The 16927-nt window shown below is 42.5% G+C and overlaps 1 protein-coding gene across 5 annotated transcripts in view; it reads right to left on the bottom strand.

The window, feature by feature from the left end:
* Positions 1–16927, bottom strand: part of ROR1 (receptor tyrosine kinase like orphan receptor 1) — a gene marked incomplete at its 5' end in the record, with an annotated part of 425624 nt that overhangs the window by 183331 nt on the left and 225366 nt on the right. For 4 of the 5 annotated variants that reach the window (XM_082613671.1, XM_082613673.1, XM_082613672.1 and 1 more), the window contains one exon: positions 6203–6274. In XM_082613671.1, coding sequence (XP_082469797.1) covers positions 6203–6274 — 72 coding nt within the window. The remainder of the gene's footprint in view (positions 1–6202; positions 6275–16927) is intronic. The other variant, XM_082613670.1, reaches the window with a different exon arrangement.

The raw sequence follows: 16927 nt of genomic DNA, 5'->3' as shown, positions 1-16927 counted from the left end.
AAGTACCAAGTCTCTAGTCCATCCCTCTCTTAACCCTACACCTACTGTCCCTGCTCCTGAAACATACTATTAGGAGTACAAAGAAAGGACTCAGCTGTCCCATGAGGACTAGCTGTGAACAAAGCTCCAAGGTATAGACCAGTCAATGCTATTTAAATAGACTCTTTATGTACCAAAGACAAATCAAGTAACAGAGAGGGGGGGACAAGAGGAAGCAACCACTCCTGAACTAGAAAACCTGGTCACAACCCTTGATGGTGAGCTATGGGGTTGAGGCCAGCACGTATCTGTCTATTGCGACCATGCAAGCGGCTGTCCTAAGGCACAGCACACACGCAACCCACAGATGTGTTTGTTGGCCAGGAAAACAATCTTAGGTGATAGAGATGAAGGCCTCTGCTCCACAGGTGAGCAAAAGGAAGCTCAGAGTCATAGTAACTCCAGAGTTCATGCTCATAAGAACCTTTTACATGCTTCCCTACCATGTGTAAAGCTCTGAGCTGGTAGAGAAAGCCAGCTCTTAAAAAAGCAGAGCAGGACGAAAATACCCCCAAATCTAGTCTGTCAGCACAGAGAACTGTTTGCAGTTGGAAAGAGGCCTCAGTATTTTTTTAAGTTGTAGGCTCCCTCCCTTTCTGCTACCTACGGGTGCAATTTCCAGTGCTTTCTCCAAAAGAAACATTTGGCTTTCTATAGAGAACCTCAGAGACCTCATGTGACTGAAAGTGGAAGAGGGGGAAAGAGGCCCTCATCATGCCCCACCCCGAAACCTCCACAGGGAAGCTGAGGTTGGGCCCCTGTAGATCGATTTATTTTAGGAGGCACTTGCTTCTGAAGCATTTGTTTCAGAAATTACCCCCATGCCCCGTCAATAGTAGCTTTCAACGGCTCTTCCCCGGGTGGCCTTGTCTCTTTTAAATTTCATTTCCTGTTGGAAAGGATAAACAGGTAACTGTTTAATGCCACTGACTGGATTCATTTAACAGAAAACCAGGACCAGCGTGAGGCTGGGGAGCCAGAATGGGATTGATGGGTGGAACAGAGCAGGTCGGTGAAGAGAAAGGCATTAAAGAATACCAAGTGACGGACTTTTATTTTACTGCTTCTCCATGTGAGGGAAATTGTCCCACTGGAGGAGGGATATGAATGCAGGGGAGACAGTGCAATCAACTGCCATGTTGGACATGGATCCCTGGACTTGGTGTGGAGGCCTTGGTGGGAATCCTGGCACCACCACTCGCCAGCTATGCCCTTCAGCCGAGTCCTTTAACCCTCATGAGCCTCAGCTGCCTATCTGTTCTGCTGCCCACGGTGGTGTGAATTCAAATGATGCCTTCACATGCTCAGCAAGGGCCTCACACCTAGTAGGAATTCACACTAGTTGGCACAGATGGCACTGGAACCCCTACCATTTAACACATTTTCCACTACACACCAGGCACTTGGTTGGGCAATAAGAGCTGCCAATGCATAAGAGAGACCTGACTTTAAAGAGACGGGCACAGAATCGATGATGTCAGTACAGTCTGGTAAGGATTCTGAGCAAGACAGACATGGGGTCACATGGTACCCCACATATTAAATGTTTCGGGGTACTGTTGATGGCATGGTCAATGGGGTTGATGAAAGGATTCGTAATTATCTGCCTCTCCCTCTAGAATGAAAGGTCCATCAAAACGGGAACACTGGTGGTCTTATTCAGCACCATGCCCATTAGAAGCACTGCGGGGAGAAGGGGATGAGGCAATGTGTAAGGTGATGCTTAAATAAAGGAGTCAGCCAAGTGAAGAATAAGGTTAAGGACAATACAATCAAAAGGAACTGTATGAACAAAGGCAGAGAGACTGGAAGTAAAGAAGGATATACTTAGGGAATTAGAGAGGCGGGTTGTTGAAACAAAGAGTACAAAGTATGGAGTGTAGGGGTGAGGTGAGAGGACCTGGCAAGGGTAAGACCATAGAGAACCTTTATACCAAACTAAATATGGTGCTGGTGTGGGTGGACAGCCATGTGGGGGAGGCCAGAGTGGGTGGCTGCTGACATGGGCTGATTTTACAGGATCTGAAACATTCACTCCAACCCTAATATACGCTTTCCTTACAAGCCTGCCAAAATACCAATGATTTTTTTTTTTAACTACCAAGCCCAAAGTAATAACCATATTAACCAAAAACAGCTGTTACTTCTTAACTAATTAGTTTATCAGATTTGTTAGCCAGATCAATTTTCACAACCACCATGTGAGGTAGGTACTGTTATTATCTCACAAATGAGAAGACCAAAGCACTGAGAGGTGGAGTGGCTTGCCCAAAGTCACACAGCATGCAGGGAGCAGAGTCAGGATTCAAACTTAGTCACCTTGGCTCCAGGGCCCATTCTCTGAACTACCATATTATCTTCAATCTGTCTTCTGGTTCGCCATTTCTCTCTTCAGCTGAGTGCAGCCACTGTTTAACCCGCTTGATGAATTTTTAATTTCTATAACTCTATTTTTCAATTATAGAATTTCTATTTAGTTCTTGTAAAATGTCTACTTTTTGGTCATATTATCGTGTAGTTGGCCTATGGTTTCTATTTCCTCTTTCACCAGGAAACATTTTAAACATACCTACTCTCTCAAATCGGTCTATTGCTTTTAGTTCCTAAGATACGAACTTCTCCATGTGTTTTGTCTGACCCTCACTAATGGTGGCTTTTTTTCCCTCTCTTGAACACACTATAATATTGAAAATTACTTAACATCAGGAGTTCTGTTGTTTTGTGGTTTTGAGTTTTTAAATTTTGTTTTTGGTGGGAGACCCATACGTGCTGGGCTGTTGAGATGTTTTTTGACAATGATTTTTGGCTTTAGGCTGTCCCCTGTCAGGATCTCATAGTTTAATCAATTCCAGACCAAGTTTTTACATTATCTTCTTGGTTTGTGGCTTGTGCACTATAAGAGAAGTATACCAACCCCATACCCATGGAGAACACAGGTTGGGGTTTTGATTTCTTGTGGGTGATCCCAGTGGCCCAGGGTGGTTGATAGACTTCCATACCAGATCCTTGGCAGAATTTTCCTTATTTCATGCTCAGGTCTGTCATTCCTCATTGACAGCCTTGGAAAGGAGTTTGTTTCCTATGGCCTCAGCTCTCATCCCTATAGGATTCTGAAACTCCAGCCCCTAAGAACCATACATACTTCCCATGTTTTCACAGGACCTTTTGTTTCATTCCTTCCCACTGAACACTGCTTGTTCTTCAATTCTGGCACCTGGAGATTTCTCCTTTCTGCATACAAGCCTGGTGATGGATTTTTTTTTTCCCCTTGTGTATTTACACTAGCATCTCTCTGTGATTGGGAGGAATGTCCCTTGACAACTCAATCTGACCAGAAAGTTTTTCTTATGCCTTTAGATATCAGTCCTTCTCTCTTGGCTCTGAGTTCATGGAGGACAGAGACCTTGGTCTGACTCAGAATCATCTTTTTTTGTTTTGTTTTTTTGGGTGCGTTGGGTCTTCATTGCCGCACTCGGGCTTTCTCTCTAGTTGCAGCGAGCAGGGGCTACTCTTGGTTGCAGTGTGTGGGCTTCTCATTGCGGTGGCTTCTCTTGTTGCAGAGCATGGGCTCTAGGCGCATGGGCTTCAGTAGTTGTGGCACGTGGGCTCAGTAGTTGTGGCTCATGGGCTTAGTTGCTCTGCGGCATGTGGGATCTTCCCGGACCAGGGCTCGAACCCGCATCCCCTGCATTGGCAGGTGGATTACCACTGCGCCACCAGGGAAGTCCCTGATTCATCTTTTGATCCTGAGTCTTCAGACTGTGCCCAGATCAGAGTCAGAAGCAATAAAGAATTGATCAAAATGAGTGAATAAATGAATCCATCAGCTTTCGCTTTCATTCTAAATGGGAAGTAAAGACCACATACTAATTATCTTCTAGAGAAAGAAGACACCAAGAACCCCTGGAAAGCCATCCATGCTCTCTGGAAGGCCATGCTAAACAATCAAAGGAGTTTGGGGACTGCCTTAGTTCCACCCTTTGGCCAGTAGGTTCTACTACTTGACACTACATGACGCTACTTTCTTGAAGGGCAATAGCTTCTAATTACAGTGCTGGTCTGCTAGAAATTCAAAGTCTGGCAGGCTAGGTAGTTGACTGGTGGCTCTGCTGCCTTTTTAGCACATACTGATGTCCTTCTAGAGCCGTAACTGGAACTTGATCAGTAACAGGTAGTGTGCAATGATATAATTTTTTCTGTTGGTGCTATAAGGAGCTTGCCAAGTAAGTTCACATACTTGAAAGCCCCTGGCACACTGCATGGCACAGAGTAGGCACTGCTTTAACATTTAGTATGCTTTATTTCTTCTTTTCCATTAAAAAAAATCCACGAATATTTGTTGAAAAACTACTGCCTCCTAAGCATTGTGCTTGGTGCTGGAGATGGAGAGGCATAACATGCAGTCCCTGTTTTAATCCTTAATTAGAAAAAGAATGTCCAGATCAAATTTGACAATAAAAAATGATCCTAAATGTCCTTCGATTTAAGGTGAAAAGACGTCTCACCTCATCCTGCCACCCTAAAATGCCTAAAGAGCATAACCAGCAAAGTAAATTTGCCCATTACTGTTTTATAAAGTAACATTCTCTTTCCTCAGAGAGGAAATCTAACTCCCAGTGAATACATGAGCAGACAAAAGACAGCTGATCATAAAAAGGCAATTTTTTTTTTTTTTTTTTTTGGTGGTACGCGGGCCTCTCACTGTTGCGGCCTCTCCCGTTGTGGAGCACAGGCTCCGGACGCGCAGGCTCAGCGGCCATGGCTTACGGGCCCAGCCGCTCCACGGCATGTGGGATCTTCCCGGACCGGGGCACGAACCCGTGTCCCCTGCATCGGCAGGCAGACTCTCAACCACTGTGTCACCAGGGAAGCCCAAAAGGCAATTTTTGACAATGACTTTTGAGCTCCTTTTATCGCTATAATCCCAGAACATAAAATCATGCCTGAACTAAAGTAGAAACTCAGTAAGATTGTTGACTGTATCTGTATATATATATATATGGATGTGGCCCATCCATCTATATGACTACAGTGTGACTCACCTGTCATTCCATACATATTTATTGAGGATTTCCTATGAATGAGAGTCTCCACTAGATTCTTTAATAGAGACAGGAAAAAAAAAAAAAAAGAACAAAATAGATATCCTACCTACAAGGAATTTCCAGGTTTAAGGGCGAGATAGACAGGTATGTAAATCACCATGATATAACATAGAAAATGCTAAGAGAAGAACAGAGAAAAAGACTATGGGGGTTCCAAATACAGAAAGGCCACTTCCCGCTGAGGGATTAGATAAGACTGTGGCTAATATAGACTATATGCTCAGACTTAAAGGAGAAGTAATTTGTTGCCCTGTAGAGGGGAGAGAATGGGGACTGGCAAGGAAGGAAGGGCAATTCAGATGGAAAGAACAGCTTAGACAAAAGTAGAGAAGCAAAAAAGCACAGGACAGATAAGATGAAATAGAAACCGGGCTGGAGATGCATAAAAGGGCATAAAGGGGACTAAAGAGAAATATGCCTGAAGGGTAGGATGAGCCAATTTCAGGGATTCTGAATGTGTCCTGATTTATCTTCCAGGACATAGGATCTCTATAGAGTAGCCAGTGCTTAGCATATGGCAGGACTTAATTAATACTACAACAGACTCATAGCAGGAACCTGTTCTCCACGTGCACACAGGAAGCTGCCATCTGTATGCACAGGCAATTACAAACATTCCAAATACTCTGCCCTGAACCCTGCAAGCACATCAAATACTCACTGTAAAAGGTCACCCAGCAAACAGCTCTGATCAGTCCTGGCTCAGGCAGAATCAAATCCTCTAAATAAGATCCACTAGATGCAGTGTCAGGAAGGTCAGAAACTACCCTTTTTCACATCTTGAAGCATTTTTACCATGTGCAACATTTTAGGGGAAGAAGGAAAAGGAAAGAGAGAGAGAGAGAGAGAGAGGGAAAAAAAAAACCTTTCCAGAAATAATAGAATTCCAAGTAATTAAATGTTAAATGATCACAGTAAGCAGGGAATTTATTTTGGCCCCCGCCTCCTTCTAGTGATCTAAAAAGCAGTTGATTTCAAAGACAACCATGCCAGGAGTAAACCTGGCATTTCATGCCTCCCCTTCTCCACCTCCACCCCTACATGTCCCCACTGTGTACCTCTGTCGAGCTCACTTGAAATGTTCCATGATGAGGTAGGCACTAAGTCAGCAGTGACTGACAATTCTGTTTCTGAAAAGAAAAAGAAGGGAGGGGAAAAAGACAAGGGCAATATTAAATATAGTAACTTATGGGCTGTTAGAAGCATAACAGGAGATTTCCAAAGGCCCTGCCTTCCAAGAGAAGCCACACGGTCCCATAGCTTAGTACACTTGAATGTCTGCTCTACTTGCCAGGCAGAGGTGCCTGCATTATAGAGGCTATCCAGACAAACACACTGGAGGCCAGATTCCAAGTTTTTTTTTCTTTAAAGCACAGGCTTGAAAATTAAAATACAAATATTTCATTGAAGGAAAACCAAACCTACAGAAATAACCAAATACCATCAAACACAAACTCTTCCTTTTCTTGTGAGAAGACACATCTTAAATTAATATAGTCAATAGTCTTCCCATGAAACATGAGAACAGCATTGTTCCTGCTGCTGGCTTCATTTGTGTTTGTGAATTGATAGCATTTCTATTAATAGAGAAATCGATTTCTCTATATTGAAACCTTAAGTCAAGACAAATGAAAGCTAAATATTTGAATATGGAGAGTCATTCGTGGTAACCCAAATTCAAAGATAATTTTCAAAACCACTCTAAATTAAAGCAAACGTGCAAACCAATAGTCTAAGGGACATGATACACTATTAAAATTTTAAAACTCTTCAGTGATATACTGTAATATACAAATGATGTCTTTGTTTTTGAAAATTTAACCCATGACACCATCCTACTAGCACATTCTAATAGGATTGCACTAACCAATTGTTAGGTTACACACATACATGCATGCAGACACACATACACACTCACTGCATTACAGAACTTTAGTGCTAGGCAGGATCTCAGAGAGCCCAGAGCCTGGGTCGTTAGATCTGTGGCACCCATGCCATCACTTCCCCTTCCTTCAGACATCATTAGTCAATTATGGCCCTTTTTGCTTATTAAACCTGGGGTCTGCCTTACAGCCTTTTCAACACAGTGCTCTAGGTAGTCACTGAAAATGGATCTGTGTTGGAATGCAAGATAAACTTTAGTAAGTGGCAGAACTGGATCCACATCCAGGTCTGCTTGACTTCACCACACACATACCTCCTGGCAGCCCATGCTGCCCAGTCCTCAAGTCTATGAAACTGGACTTGTTTTTCACCATACCTCTCTCTGGCTTCACCTTTTCACCTAGATAAGCACACTCTCTACATTTCCTTATTTACTGATGGGGACCGTCTGCCACATGGCCATAGAAGCCACAACCCGTCATCAGTGAGCTTTGCCAAGGACAGGATGTTTACCCACTGAGACCTTGCAGAGGCCACTTCTAGCTTGTCTACTGGGTCTCCAATCAACCTGCCACGTACAGCAGAGACAAAAGGTTGTTTGGTTTGTGCAGGCCTCCTTGGCTTGTCTCTTCCCCTGTTCAGGTGGGAAAAGAAAGCAGGTGGGAAAGAAAGTACACAAACCACACGTACCCTTCCCACCCCAAACAGCCCCAGTCACCTGCTACATCCTGAGCCAACAACAGCATAGATTCTTTTAAGGGGAACTGAAGTCAGATGAGCAGTATGGCAGGGATCTTCCAGCACAGAGAATTCCAAAATATGAAGCCAAGAAGGAAAATCTGCCCAGGTAAGAAAGATACTTAGCACAAAACCACGATGGAAGACAGTGCTTCTGTTAGCAACCACTTGTCCTTGGAATGGGTATTTCATGCAGGTGATTTCACGAGGAAGTGCTAATTGTCTACATTTTGGAACCCTCCATGTGTGATTCCAGCTGCAACTCCACGCTGACCCCCATCCTGCTGCCACCCACTTTGGCTCTTTGAATAAAGCCCCCTTGTCGGCAGTATTTTGGACTGCTGTGGTTCCCCTTATAAAAAGGCCCATCAAGCACTCCGATACTCAGACTTCGGGGAGCTTGGGAATAGAAGCATGGCAGCCACGGCAGCAATTCAGGCAAGGAAGCAAAGAGTGGGAAGTGGTGGGATTAAGACAGATTTTGACAGCATTTACATTCAATATTTTCATAGCTTCATCTTACTGCTGCTCACAGCTAAATTGCCAGAAACATAGGTTTCACTTTACAGTGTTAATTTTATAGAAAGTTAGCTACATGTCACTTGGTTTTTCTAGCCTGAATTTGAATTGCTGATTGAATATAATTTGAGACTGATGACAAATGAATGGATTCTTGGCACTGCTAACAGTTGAAGTTGTTCCCCATGTGTCCCTGGACACTAATTACCACTGGGTTCTTAGGCTACAGCAAAGATAATTTCAATTCACAAGCTCATTAAGTGACTGTGATGATTCTGAGGAATTTTGTTCTCAGACTCCAGATCTATTCCTCGAGATAACCACAGGTTCAGCTTTTCAGATAAAATGATAATAAAAACAGATAAAATAGATAAAATATTTTAAAATATGAATAATCTCCCTGAAAAATATTGTCTTCTGAGGCCACATTTTTTTAAAAGAAAGGCTGATTATTTAACGTGAAAAGTTTAATGTTAGTAGTTTAATGTAGCCCCTCACAAAAATGATGTTTAATAAGGTTCCCCCCTCACCTCCCGAAAAGCAGGCTGAATTTTATGCAAGAAAAATTGAGCACATCTCAATTTGAGAGCCCTCGATTCCAGGGTCAGCTGCAGCTTTAGAGAGATGCGACCGCCAGTCTTGACCCTGCAGGATCTCCACTAAAGGATTCAGCTCCTCTCTTATTTTCTTCACTGTGGCAAAAGGATGAGATATTTAATACCAGACTAGCAGCCTCTCTGTGTGTAAAATTTATTGTGGTAATGGCAAATTTGTATGTGCCAACTGGGAGACAGTAGAATATTTAATGGAAATACACACCTACATTAAGATACTAATTTCTGCCACTTACTAATTTTGTGAACAGGACCAAGTTACTTAACATTCTTTGACCACTATTTTCCCATCTGTAAAATGGGGACAATAAAAGCCATCTCACAGGAATGTGGTAAGGACTAAATCACATTATGGACCAAAAGGGTCCTGCACCAAAAGAGTGCCCAGCATAGAGTGGACACTCAAGATCTTTCATGCCTCCCCTTCTGTCTAGCAAGGCAAATGGGTATACACCGTGTGGACATACTCCAGTTAGCGGCTATATCACTGTCTAGGTTTGAAATGATGCATTTGCTGTGCTTTTAGAAAGACCCTATTTTGCATGCCTTACTAATCCAAGCCAATCTTTTCATTTTGTGAGGTTTTCCTGAGTCGGTCACCAGTTCTCCTAGAACATCAGTGTTTTTATGTGGTTTTATCCAATTTAAGCAAATCCAGCATGTTTGAGAAAACTCCAGCCCTTATCTTTCCTGACCTCTGCAGGAGGGCAAGACATTCTTCTCCCAAGTTGATCAATAGGAGCTATTATCTTTGAGTTTCACTGATGAGTGACTTTTTGGCACTGATTCTGCAAACATAGGGTTTTGGTATTAAAGCCTGAACAGTGGGAGTGTTGCTTGGAGGGAGGGGGAAAAAATAGTAAGCCTTGAATCCTCCTCATTGATAAAAGCCTGTGCTCTCTACAAGGATCACTGGTTTGTCTCAGCAGTTGGCAGGGAACAACCCCATGTTCACAGGATGCAGAAGCTCTTCCAAGAAGCCCCTGGCCATGCCACATCCTGTATTCTGATCCAGTAACAAGCTGAGGTTACACAGGCACAAACCAGCATTCTCATGAGACTGGTGGCCAGCCCAGTGGTCACGAAAGCCAAGTGTGAGGGACAAGTGGCTGCCCCAATGCCCTTCGTGACCAGTGACTGAGTCCTGCAGTGTTATATCTGAGTGGGCCTTAGAGGCCCAGGACTTATTTAGCAAACTATGTTGTTTGTTAGTGGGTTTTTTTGCTGCTTGTGAGTCAAACTTCAATAACCACTGTGGGGCGTTTTCCCCACAGAGTTAACAAATTTATAACTTTTTAAAAAGGGGTGCATGTTTTAATGTGGCGATCGTATGTGGATCCTTCGCTCCTTAGATATAAAGTAGAAGTGTCATGTGATGTTATATGCAGTATTTTAATTTCTTACAAGTTCAAGTAGCTCATGACTCAGCCTAAGGATTTCTGGAGGTGTCCTTATAGGGGACCTTGGAGGATCTGGGGGTACAGAGGACAAGGGGCCCAGGCTACAGCTCCTCCTTCAACAGGAACAACTCTACATTTCTCTGTGTTACATATTCAGGTGTTGTGGAAAAATGCGCCGACGTTTTAAACAAAAAAATTTTAAGCCTCTTATCTGGTACAGTCTCCTCATCTGACAGATGAAGAAAGTGAGGCCCACAACAGTCAAGTGACTTGGCCAAAATCACAGTCCTAAGATAGAGCCAGGCCTTAGAGATGGCTTAGAAATAAATGCATGCTTCAATAAAATAAATTTAAAAGAAAAGAAATAAATGCATGCTGCCTTCCCATCGCCCTTAATCTTCCTCTCTCTGTGCCCGTAAGAGATGATATGTCTCCTTAGAAGCTGAGTTCAGAGAGACGCACAGGGAATATCCAAACAGCTGGCATCAGTCACACAAAAGGGGCGCACTTTCTTCTGTGGTAAAAGAAGGACTCTGCTCGTGATCATCTGGGGAAAGAGGGTGGGAGGGAGGTGAGGGTGCAATGGCTTCAAGTTCTCTGGTAGGCAGCGTTACTTTAGACACAAGGATCTCAGCCTTGGTTCCTTCCTCTCCCCAGCGCCTCAGTGGAGGAGAAGCCCATAGCCAGGTACACCACCTTCACCAAAGGCACCTGTTTGGGGAAGTCAGAGCCTGCTCTCCTTAGAAGGGCAGGCAGGCCACATTCCCCAACAGCACCAGGGGGTTAGTCAGCCTGGGCATTGGTCTCGCCCTGGGTTCACAATCACCCCACATCTAGGGTCCTGAATGAGGGGGCCCCTCCACTCTGGGACTCAGTTTATTTACTGAGGAGAGGGAAGTGAGAGCCTCCCCTACCCTCTGTGGGATAATCATGAGTGGAGAATTACTACGTTCAGTGTCTACAACGACCTAATCCTCAGTGACCTCAGATTTGGATGTCTGATATAATCTTCAAAGTAAGTTTTCAGTACAATCACCAAGAAAGAAGACAGCACAGTCCTGCAACCTTAAACTGTTCAAATACCCAATCACACCACCTACACCGCACTATGAAATGATATCTTTTTTATAAAACCTATAATGACTTCGTAAGTAGCACAATTACTGTTCATGTGACAAAGCCACTAATTTGTTGAAGAGAAATTTAAAATATACCAAAATTTGTGGTATTATTCATATTTTTATATAGAGAGAATTGCAAACAAAACAAAACAAAACAAAATTTGTCCAGGTTTTCTCAATGTCTGAGAGGATAACACTCAGAGATCTTCTCAACGATTCCATAAGGTAGGTATCATTATTAACTCCATTCTAAGATTGGACAGCCTGAGGCGGAGATATTAAGGCACTTGCCTACTCAGCTTGTTAGGGTGGGGATGGGAATTATGGTCAAACCCAGGAGGTCTGACAGCAGAGCCAGTGTCTCCAATTGTGCCAAAATGGGGGTGGGAGGGAGGCAATGCCAAAAGACGTACCCACTGCTCTCCAGCTTAAGCCCCCTTCAGCCCCAGAGGGCCCCAGTGAACCCTAAGTTCAGCAAAACATCGTTTGAGAACCAGTACCAGAGGCCACACTCCTCTCCCATCAATGCTTGGTTCCCTAATTCTAAAACCCCCAAAAGATGGTGAGAGACACAAAGGGAGGAGAGGAAATACTTCTTAAAACACACTTAAATGTCTTTTTTCCTTTGGAAATATTATTTCCTTCTTTAAATCTGTTGAATTAATATTATGGATCATACACAGTTCTTGTATTTAAAGGAATTATGTTACACAAAGCACCATAATGACACATATCTTCTTTAAAATGAATAGAAATATTCTTGAAAACTATCTTACTTAAAAGCCACCATAGTTGTGCTCTTTTCCATGGAACTCTGGAGATTCACTCACTCATTTACCCATTCATTCATTCAATACACGTGTATATTAGCACTTTCTATGCATAAAAACTGGGATGAAAAACCTTGACCTGGTCGCTAACATTTTTTGAGAACTTACAGTCTAGTGGGAGAGGAGTACAGGAACACAATTATAAACAGTGTCCCAGGGCAACTACAGAAATGGACAGAAATGGTCTCCCCTTCCCACAAGTCATTCCTCCCATCTTGCCCTAATCAGGCTACAAACACCAAGAGTATTGAATAAAGTACCACAAGAAAAGAGTATAATGCATAGCTGAGACTGAAAGAAAAGGACATTCTCAGGTGTCAGAAAGGAAGAGAACAGTAAGTAGAAGCTGATGCGGAAGATACCTGTAAATACAGGTCCTCCAGGCTGGGGGCTGCAGTAGCAATGCTCATTGGAAAACCAACACGTGGCCAGAGGGAGATCTGGGTTCTTGCCTAAAGTCTTTACGAGAGCCTGGGAGAGCTCCCCCATCTGTGGGAAGGGGCTGGAAATACTTCCCCCAAAGGCCAGAGAAGCTGCTAGAACCCTTGAGTCCACCCAGGACATGGGTAGGGTGGGGGGAAACGTCCCCACAAGAAATCAAAAGGGTATATAAAGACCAGAGAGGTCGCATGTACCCTTCACCCAGTTTCTCTCCAATTAAGCTTATGTAATTATGGTATTAAAACCTGGAATTCAACATTGTTATAATGTATGTGTACAGTTCTCTGTCATTTCATTACAGGTGTAGATTCGTATAACCATCACTGCAATCAAGATGAAGAACTATGTCATCACCACAAAGATATCCCTCATACTACCCCTTTAGAGTCACACCCATCCCTCTCCTCCAAACCGTTCCTAACCCCTGGCAACCACTAATCTGTTCTCCATCTCTATAATTTTGTTGTTTCAAGAATGTGATATAAATGGACTCATACAATGCCCTTGAGATGCACCCAATTTGTTGTGTGTATCAATGGCATATTCTTCTTTACTGCTGAGTAGTATTCCATAGTATAGATGTACTATCACACTGAAACCATTCACCTCAGACATTTGGTTGTTTCCATTTTCTGTGTATTAAAAATAAAACTGTTTTAAATGCACTCATAGCCTTTTGTGCTAAATAAATTCTTTATTTCAGTAAGAGGGAAGCTGGATCTGGAAGGAAGGGGCAATAATGCAAAGAAGCAACAATAATCAAACAAGTTAGAAAATATGTTAAATAAGCCTTGACTCTAAATATAAGTCTGTGATAAGAGGTACAACAGAAGTAAACAGAAGGTTCCAAGGCAGCACTGAGGAAGAGTACAACATCCAGTTTGGAGAGGGGAACCCCAAAGGATCAGAGGGTGGGAAAGACTGCTACAATCTGAGAGGAGGCCTGTGTATTAGAAATACTATGGTACACTAAGGGAAGTGCACATAAATCAATAATGGTCATACTCAACTATACAGGAGCAGCTTTTTCCAAGAGGGAAACTAATAGTAATTTCAAAATCCAGGGACTTCTAGTTTTTTTTATTCCCCCCCTTAAAGAGAAAAGGAAACACCTCAGCTAATTACTGGGGAGGCAGGATCTTCTTAGGGTCAGTACGAAGTCCTAAGAGAAATTTCCAGATGACTCTAACCTTGATCTTCCCCAAGGAGAAGTTCAAATGAATGGACCCAAAGTTAGCTCCCTCATTCACCCATGGTGCCACTAGACTCCATGGATGCTTAGTGCAACAAAACAACTAGTTTATTTCTGGCTTCAGAATAAGTTGGCAAAGACAGAGTAAAGAAAGGAGAAAGCCTGCTGAAAAATGCTTAGCCCAGAAATTGGTCTTATATCCCTACAGGGGTTTTATTTCACTTCCTTTTGGGTGTTGCAGACACTTCAGATTTCCAATGACATCAACAAACTTCCCTCTTTTCTTCTGGTTTCCACTTGACTGATCTTTCTTATATGATTTTCCCCTCAAAAGTGCCTCCTGGCAAATTTTCCTTCTTATTCATCCTGCTGCGCCGTTTGTCTTTGTGCTCTGGGGTTTGCCATTTAGTTTCCCCCTTTGTATGGCCCACGCACACTTTCATATTCTATAATCCATTTTGCAATAAAGGTCTATTACTCTGTAATTGCCCCTGGTCAATTCAAAGTCACCTGCCTCTCAAAAGAAACACGAGATCCAAAAAAGATGCTTTCCTTGCTGCAGTTCCATGACAGCTGAGAGTTTATTCTTGAGTCTTGCAAAACAAATGAAGTCTTGGTTAAGTCCTATATACAGCAGGAAGGAAGTTAAGGTGTGCTGGGTGCTTCCTAAAGCCATAGTGTATTAGTATACAGTTTGGAAAACTAGATGGCCAAAAAGGATTTCTTTAAAAACTCCTTACTTTCACCTGAATTTTAATGTGATCATATTCACTTGTTTGTTCATTAATTCATCCATCCATCCATTCATTCATTCAACAAATATTTATGAAGTACTTACTCTGTTCCAGACTAGCTAAGTGCTAGCGAGGTGCTGGGATATACTAGTGAACAAAAGACCATTCCTTACTTCATGGAACTCACTGTGTGGTAGGGACACAGAGAAGTAAATAAAGAATTAAAGTACAGTATGATAAATGCTGTGTATGGGGTGGAGGCTGAGGAGGTGGGGAGGTAAAGGGACTCAGCATAGTCTCGGAAGATCCTGTCCTGGCTGAACATTTTGGTGATGAAATTCATGTGGTTTATGGAGAGCCACATGCTTAGATAGACATGAGGAGCCCGAATAATCTATTTTTTTTCTTTGAATAGAACAGAATTTATTTCTGCAAAAAGTGAACAAAGACTGAGACCTCTACAGTGGGTATGTCTTCGCTCGTCGTAATCACATAACTGCCCTTACCTGCAGAGCTTGGCTACTAAAATGAGTCTTCTACTAGAAACAGAAAATGTCTCTCCCAGCTTGAGTGATTTAGCTCCAGCCCTGTATACTTCCTAAATCGATTCTTCGACCAGGACTGGGTCTTTTGTGCCTTTATCTCCTTAGCAACGTATATATCTGCTGGGAATGGAGGGTTAGTGTAACCTGTCTAAGAGTTTCTAAGTTCCTTTTATCTTTCTAATTTACACTTGGCTCTGGAATGAGAGAAAATAACTGTCCATTCAACACAATACTACTCATGAGCTAAATGACTTCTGCTCTAGCCAGATCAGTGAAAAAATGGAATATATCAAACAGAATATTTGATGCATAAATTTCATCTCCTTGAAATAGCATAATACTGACATCAATAAAAGTTTTCTGGTGCTCGAACCTCAAATAGGATACCTCTGTTTCCTACTTCAAGCTATGTTTAAATCACAGCAAAACAACTGCAGTTCAATAGGAAAATATAATAAATCTGCTAACTCAGTGATATTCCATTTTCTACTGAAAAGAGAGAAAGACTAGAATTACTCTAATTTTCTACTTTACAGTTTGCACTCAATGCTATGGTCCACATATTCTTCGGCCATCAGTGAGTAAGGGTTCTTCCTTTCACTCTGCTTGCATAGTAAGCTTCTTGAGGGAAAGGATCATGTCTTGTGCTTCCTTTGTGTCCTACCTGGTTCCTACACGATCCTGGAACATGCTAGATGAGAAGCAGCAGAGCAGAGGGATGAAAGGGTCAAACTGACTTTAGAATCAGACATGTTCAAATCCTAGGTCTGTCATGTACTAGCTTACGACCTTGGACAAATTACTTCCTACCTCTAAACCTCAGTTCCTCATTCATAAAATGGGAACAATAGTAATGAGCTTGCAGGACTGCAATGAGGATTACTAGAAAAATATTTGGAGATGAGTACAGTGCCCAGCAAAGTAGCAGCTATAACTAATTGGTAAAGACTTTTTTACTTACTATAGATACAACTTCAGGGGTACTTAATGCAGTGACTCCCAAACCCAGCTGAGGAGTATGTTAGACAAATACAGATCCTTGGAGGCCCTACCCCTAAACTACCAAATCTCCCGAGGTGGGTCTTACATAAACTAGCCTAGTACTGGTTCTCTACAACCCACTAGTTTAGGGAAACTCATATAATGATATGCCTGCCAAAAAACCCAAACAACACAAAAAGGTTTAAATGAACTGAGAAGTTTAATGTAATTTAAGAATCTAGGGGAGAGGGAGTTGGCAGACTAAAACTGAACTCTTGTTTTTGTCATAAAATCCCAAAGCAGTCAGCAATCTCAATATTGAGACAGCCCAGTGAATATTAACCAAGGGCAAAATTGATACCGCTTGAATATCTTTCAAAGCGAAGTATTTATGTCTAACTAGAAGGTCCTCTTAATTGGCTGACCAACAATTTAGTCAATTAGACTCTTAGGAGGAAAATTATCATCCTGTAAAGAGCAGGGCAGTTTTGTCTCCACCAGTATCTCCATTACCTAGGATCTCAATGGCTGGGAATTTTATGTTTGTGGAGCTCTCCACCCAATGGGCAAATTGGGCACACTCTAAAAATATGTAGTCCTCCTACTCTAGGCAGGACTCCCTACAAGGAGGGAGAAACAAAACCCTTTTCAGCTTTGAGTCTCAGCCACTTAGAGCATTTACAAAGAGAAGGCCACTTTGGATGCAGTTGAAAAAGCTATTAAGATTCCAAGCACCTCACAGTAATACAAGTACCTTGTATTTAGGTAGCACTTTTCCTCTCAA

Source organism: Mesoplodon mirus (assembly GCF_964341445.2).
Source record: "Mesoplodon mirus genome assembly, chromosome: 3".
NCBI lineage: Eukaryota > Metazoa > Chordata > Mammalia > Artiodactyla > Ziphiidae > Mesoplodon > Mesoplodon mirus.
The sequence above is the reverse complement of the archived record's forward strand: the minus strand, read 5'-3'. Positions and strand labels throughout refer to the sequence as shown.